The 7,083-nt window shown below is 36.1% G+C and overlaps 2 protein-coding genes across 2 annotated transcripts; one reads left to right on the top strand and one right to left on the bottom strand.

Annotated features, from left to right (window-relative positions):
* Nucleotides 1-292: 292 nt before the first annotated feature.
* Nucleotides 293-745, bottom strand: LOC128262242 (uncharacterized). Its single transcript, XM_052996390.1, has one exon. It carries the CDS (start codon nt 709-711, stop codon nt 301-303), a length of 411 nt encoding a protein of 136 aa, XP_052852350.1. The 5' UTR covers nt 712-745; the 3' UTR covers nt 293-300.
* Nucleotides 746-2,394: 1,649 nt separating this feature from the next.
* LOC128262240 (selenoprotein BthD) lies at nt 2,395-2,989 on the top strand. The gene has a single exon (XM_052996388.1). The coding sequence runs from the start codon at nt 2,511-2,513 to the stop codon at nt 2,931-2,933; it is 423 nt and encodes a 140-aa protein (XP_052852348.1). The 5' UTR covers nt 2,395-2,510; the 3' UTR covers nt 2,934-2,989.
* Nucleotides 2,990-7,083: the final 4,094 nt, after the last annotated feature.

The raw sequence follows: 7,083 nt of genomic DNA, 5'->3' as shown, positions 1-7,083 counted from the left end.
GCTTTTGTTAATGCGTTAACTCGTTTGAAAACATATTCTTACTAAATAGTCTTTCGCTGTTTTATTTTTAATTTTGAGTATTATTTTATTTTCGTAGAATTTATTAGAAAATACATAAAAACTTATTTTGCATGTAAAATAATGTTTGCTTTTTGTTTTCTAAAAATAAATTCTTAAGGAACCGTCGCTTAAAAAATAACTAAGGACCATTTTAAAGAACAAATGTTTTGTGTATTACTATTTATTAATTTTTATTAAAAAGTATTACAAAACAAATGGGCTTACAATGAATTGTATGCTTTACTTGACTTTCAAACAGGAACAGCAAGTATCATCTGGGGGTATTGGTGGTTCGCTTTGGCTAGCTCTGTCCACGGGTGATTTAATTTTCGACTTTTCAACTTGGCAAATGTCAAATTCAAACTGGTTGGGCAGTCTTGCGTGCTGTACCCTTTTTACCAAGCACTGAAAAATGAAGCAAAACGCGATCAATATGACCATAATGCAGCCCAAACAGACAAGAAGTATGGGAATTTTCCACAGTTGCTCTTGTTGTATTAATTCTCTGGGCTTAGTATTCTTTTTTATAAAGCTGTAGCACTCATCTGCGCTCATGAGATCTTTGCTTGATTTAAACTGAACTTTATATGCTTGCTCGCTTAAGAAAAAATTTGATCGACTTTCAGCACAAATATTGTCAAACCAACCCATTTTGTTAGTTTTGGGTAGAACAAATAATAAATGGGTTATATTTAGGGAGCCACTATTGTTTGACATTTATAGAGAAGATAGTTATTTATTTTTTGTTTTCTTTTTTTTGAATAAAACCTAGGTATAAGTTTAACTAACAAAACCAAAAATTTTAATAAAAATAAGGTATATATATTTAAAGGTTTTTCCTAAGCTCGCACAATAATCCTTTAATTCAGCAATGCGCCGCAATTTAACCAAAAAAATTGCCTTGCTAAATGACAGTTCTGACCCTTTTGGAACCCTTTAGAAATAAATACTCCAGAATTCGGATAAACTCTCATAAACCTTGAGTTTAAATTTGATGGCCTTTTTTAAGCGTTAACGGGAAGGCATAGGCAAATGTTTGCGATAAACTACCTTGCAACTTGAAGCGAAAGTCGAGAGCATTCCCATGGCTATTTGCGATTGCTTGTTGGGTCCTCTTTGCCAACACAAGCTAAGTAGGTTGATCCAATCACAGGGAAAAGCAGCAACCAATCGTCGCAGCAGCCCCAAGCCCCAAGATTCGGTGAATATATTTTCCTTGGGATTTGCGGCGTGATTCGGATTCGCATTCGTTGCGTTGTCTGTTGTCTGTCAACTGTCGTCAGTCGTGGTCTGTGGTTCACGTTCCGACCTCTAACCCTTGGTTAATACCATATAGCTCGGCTGGGGGGGGAGTGCAGCGCTCGACTTGGTCTTAGTTTTATTTATTTTCATATTATTCGAGAGAAGAGCGCGCTGCTCTACTTTCAATAACTGTGAATAAAACCGAATGAATGAACTGGCTAACCTTGCCGCTGGCTCGTCGCTCAGTGGGTGGTGGGTGGTGGGTAGTACGGGAAAATGGGGCGCTGGGCTCTCGCTACTCTGCTTTGTATTCGGTTTATTAAAATATACATTTTCCTTTTTTCATTTGGCTTCCCCTCTATACAGAGTTTTCTATTTGGCCGTGTCTATGCCTTTGGCATGCTCTGCTTTTTACTCTTTAGCTTGGTAAATTTCGCAGAAAAAATATTCATCATTTCTTTTTTCAAGTCGCCGCAGGTCAAAATGTCAGCAAAAACTGGACAATAAACTAGACGTACAGTAAAACTCATCAACTTTAATAAAATTAATAAAATAAATACTTAGTTTCGAAAATAACTAATTACCAGTTTTAAGTTAAATCAAAGGTAAACATTTTTGGTTGCTGTTTATTATTATTTTAAAAATATTTTATTTTTGTATCTTTACAAATAAAAAATGTTCTCAATATTTAAGATCACTTTTCGTATTTAGTATTTTGTATAGTAATTCAACGGCGAACCATATTCAATGTTGTTTTAAATATATAAGTATTAATGCTTTTATTTAATTTAAACTATTCAGTCTTTTTAATTTATTTGTAAATAAGTAAAGCATAGTAAAAAGGTTTAACAGCATAAAGTAGATTTACTTTCCTGCGCTAATTCTCAAATGACCACTGTAAATCTATGTTGGTTGATTTAATTTTTGAATTCATTTTAAGGCTTGCGGCTTTTGCAAATTTCATGCGCATTTGCATGTTTTTTTTTTTCCGAGCCTGTTTCGCCCCCGAAGATTTATTTGTCAGATACGCTCTTTTATTTGATTTATGACCTCCATCGGCCAGGTTTTTTGGTCGCCGATAAGCTTGAAGGTTGCAGTTGCCCAGGAGAATTGTGTCAAGTCTCTGAGCCTCAGATTCACCCCTCGACCAGAAACATCCCCACTCCCTGCGATGACTGCTGTTCGTCGGAGGACGTAGTCAGTCCAAGATGCCCGACAAAAGGCCCCTGGATCCACTCCAGCCAGTGCTGTATATCGACCACTGTCGCTATCGCCAGATTTATAGGAAACAGGCCCTGCACCTCCATTCTTCGCTGGCAGAAGCCTTGCGGGCCATTCAGCCAAGGGTTAAGCTCCAGCTTAGGATCAATGACCGGGGTCCGCCGCAAGATGGATCCTTCGAGGTGTCAGTTGCCCAGCAACCCACTGAGGATGCCACCGCCCGCCAAAGTGTGTGGACCGGATTGCGGCGAATGCCCAGTGCAACGAAGGTTCCCCATGTGGACGACATATTCACCCCGGTTTGTTTTGCCCTCAAACTCAGGGATCCCAACAAGGAATCCCATCGACGGATGCTGACCAATTTGCGTCACAACGATGGCAGTCGGGCAAGGAGTGGAGATTTTGAATAAATATTGAAATGCATTTCGTATTTTAGGCAACTTAATAAAATTGAATGGACTGGGTTCTACATTGATAATATTTTAAAATTTGTTTATTTTACCTTGTTAATAAAGCTTTTTTTTTGAGAAATGTGTTTACCACCTAAACTGTTTTCTTTGTTTCTAACTTGTCTAAATGTGTAATTAGAATTTTTCACTTCAAATGATTTTTAAATGGAAACAAATAAATAACTGAGCTGAACATTTCTGTTTCATGCCCTCACAAAGAAAATGAAAAATTCGCAGCAAAGGGCCATCAAAAGGTCAAGCTTCTTCATAACCCTAATGGTGAAGTTAAGCTCGGGTCAGACACAGAAGATAACTCCAAAAACCCCAAACTAATGAAAAGGCAAACTGTGCGCCGGAGGAAAGTGCCACTTGGAGCAACTAAAGTGTGATGTGTAATTGCATACAGGCGGCAGTTATGGCAGCGCCAAAAGATGCAAAAGATGCAAATGAAAATTCCAGAAGGCAGTCTTAGTCCTTTGGCCCATTTCCTGCTTATTTTCGCCGGGGGAGTCACTGGTTAGGATTTTCGCCTCGTTGTAGGGATCTTTGAAGGAGCGACAGAAGCTCAAGTTGAGTGCTGCATTTCGGCTTCATTGCGTTTCGGTGAGCACACAGTGAGCGCAAAAAGTCCACGACTTCAACGAGCGGTGCATTGGCAAAGGCAAAAGCAAAGGCAGGGAGCACAATTAATCCCCCTCCTTAAAGAAGTTGTATAATATTTTCGTTGCCAAAGTATTTCGTTGCCTGACGGCTCTCCTTTTGCCAGAGCGTCTGCTTTCGTGACTTAAGTTTTCAACATACGCATTGTGCAGACACACACCGGCGCAAACACACGCACACTCATTAAGCTAGAGAGCACATACAAGTTCCAAAGGATACGCAGGAACAGTGATTGTTGGTAACAAATACAAGTTCAACTTACATTTCTACGAAATTAATTTTGATGATTTTTTTTTATCAGTTATGCGGAAAAATATTTTTGCTGCATTTCTCTTTCATTGTTTTCATACCAATTTAATATCCAAGATTTTTTGTTTCAGTTCGGTATTTGCAATGCTGTAATTAATATTATACAAAATAATGCACATTTTCAAAATCAACATACATACATTTATTTATAAAACCACAATAAAAAATAAGTGTATATAATGAAACTGCAGAAATGTATTAAATTGTTTCGTGATTTTTCAAATTATGTTTCAGAAACAAATCAAGGCCTATTTATGTGGCAGATTACCTAATATTTAACAGCAATAATTAGACCTGAATGCCTTGAATGCGAATTACGTTTAATGGCGTTTACCTGGCGTGAGTAAGGGCTCTACAAAATTGATATGATTTGACGTTTGATTGTTGAAGAAGCCAGATTTTATAAGATTTTTCGCTTCTCAGCAACCACTGTACCGTGATTCGGGAGTAAGTCCTGACAGGACGTGCTGGCCTGGTCCTGAAAGGCAGCATAAGTAGTGGAAAACGGCAGCATATTAATCTTGCAAACAACAACAGCTAAAACAAAAGCATCAGCAATGGCCGCGAAGACATTGCAGCAGTACTTGCACTCCTTTCGTTTCCTTCCGCCAGCCAACGGAACATGAAACTAAATCGTTTGTGTGCCCTTTTTATTTTCGCACAAAGTAAATGAACTTCATTATAAGTAAAACGTCTCTGGAGTTGCTTTTCTTTGTTGCCGTCTGCCTTGCTTTTATTTTGTTCTTCTGGTATTTTTGCATTTTTGGTTTTGGCGTTCGGTTTCAGTGTCAGTGTTGTTAACACAAACGACGCATTTTGCTGGTGTCTGGCTGCTGGAGCTGTTGCCAAAAAAAAATTAAGTTGCTGCAGACTTCGGAGGAGAAGGCGGATTTTTGACAGCACAGGCATCACGTTCCGCTTAAAGTCTTAATTTTGATTTATGTTTAAATAATTATGTTTATGTTCTCAAAGCTTAATTTACTTCTTTCAGCTTTCGTAGATATGGTATTTTATTTATTCAATTAAGAACTAATATTACTATTAAATCTTAATAGCGTTTTTAAATAAATTAATTTTGTAAACTAAAACATTTATTCCCATAGAAGAACGAATATTTCAAAACAATAACTCTTAACCTTAAATTGTATTTCTTACTTTTCCTAAATGTATATATATATGTATTTTATTTAATCTTTAATTTAATCTTTAAGGGCTCTTTTTAACCTCGTTAATAAATCAGCTTCCCTTTAGTCCAACTGGATTTTCTTCGCCTTTTCTCTTAAATTACTTAATCTTTTTTTCATCAATTTTAATAAACAACTTGTCATTTGCAACTTTTCTGCTACTGCGAATATATATTAAATAGGAGTGTAAAAAATGTCAAGTGAATGGAATGAAAAGGCGAGTTTAAGCTGTTTACGCAAATTTTGCAAGTCGGAGCTAAAACCCTTCAATATGCTTCTTGGTCGGGATATCATTCCCTGGGCTAGGGAAAATAGTGCAAAGTGCATGCAAAATGATTTTAATACAATTTCAAATTGACGTTGTCGATGGCCCTGATGACATTCAATTAGTGAGCAACACTTTTTCGAGCTGCAACAATTGATAAGTGATTGGTTGCTGGTTTAGACGTTTCTGCTCTTCGATTTTGTTACATTCCATTTGCTATTTTCTGCTGACCCCATTAATCAACTTGAAAAATCCTTGATGGGTGGTTATCATTTTTCTCGGTCGTCATGCAGTTCAATCCTTGCAGAAAATATCAAGGATCCATTTCCAAGCATTAAATTGAACAAGTATTTAAGATTCCAAACACTCACTTAATTAAATTAGTTCTGTTATTTTCAGGTGCAGCTCAACCACAAGCCAATCCATTTTGAAAAGGTAATTCAATTTTCCTTTCATATTTATTGAAATGTGGCTGAAAATATACTGAAAAAACTGGGTGCATTTTAAATAACTGGATGCGTTCGTTAATAGTTGCCAACAAATTTTTTTAACCTAGTAGGCATTGTGTTTTACTTGTGTTTTTGTGTCAGGTTTTATTGGTCATGCGATATTTGCGTTGTGCGCGATTTTTGAATGTTATTGATATTGTTCCAATAATAATTATCACTGGCATCGTTAAGCCACTTGTTAAATTAAAAGAGTTTGCGTTGATACATGCCACACATAAACCGCATTCATAATAATGCATTATATTATGGATTGGTATTCACTATTTCCACCAACCGTTCATCAAGTTTAGAAAAAAAAAACAAAACACTGCCGCAAGAGTCAATTTCGATTTTAATTAAAATCGACACAGAATCTGGGATACTGTCCGAATGCAAATACCATTTTTGACATTTTTCCAAGTTGAAAGTGGTCGTTTTGAATTGGCCAAGGTAAGCGAATCGAAAAGGTCACTCGAACAGTGACTGACTGACAAGCCTTGCAATCTCTGGCAGTCGACCGTGAGGTCTTTTTCTGATGACCAAGACATTTTCAGATGCATCGGAAACGCAGAGGACCGTCCTTGGATTGGAATTAATCAGGTTACGGATACCCTGGGAAATATAGCAATCCTTGCAGTCGAAAAAAATTTACTTTAAATGGCACAAACATATTTTTATTTTCATTATTTTAAGTTTATGCATCGTCGGTATGCTGCTTAACGATGAAAGAAACATATTACAATCGCACCTTGAGCATACAAACATTGAAGTATCATTATTTTAACGTGCAAGTCCCTTAACCATTAACCCATCGAACAAAATTTTTTACTTAAAATCTTCTGAACAATTTTTGGCTGATTTTTGTTGGTAAAGAGGCTTAACTACAAATATCATTTTATACTTTTTATGCTAAATTTTTTTGAAATTTCGTTTGCTTCACTTGTTAATAGGGAATGATAAACCAGATTTAAAACTAGAAGAATTAGAGGCATTCAAGAATTTGGAAAAAATAACAATGTATAACTAAAAGAATTAATTATATAATTTTTAGAGCATAACCGTTGCTTATACTAGTAATGACTAATTGAGATCCAATATAGACATATTACTTAAATTTTAGCTTATTTTTATTAATAAAGCCATTTGCATATATTTTCATCAGCCAAATCGTAGTTCAACAAATATGCTAATATTATAACAAAGAT

This window comes from Drosophila gunungcola, unplaced genomic scaffold, assembly GCF_025200985.1.
Source record: "Drosophila gunungcola strain Sukarami unplaced genomic scaffold, Dgunungcola_SK_2 000001F, whole genome shotgun sequence".
Lineage (NCBI taxonomy): Eukaryota > Metazoa > Arthropoda > Insecta > Diptera > Drosophilidae > Drosophila > Drosophila gunungcola.
This window is presented reverse-complemented; position numbering and strand designations above follow the sequence as displayed.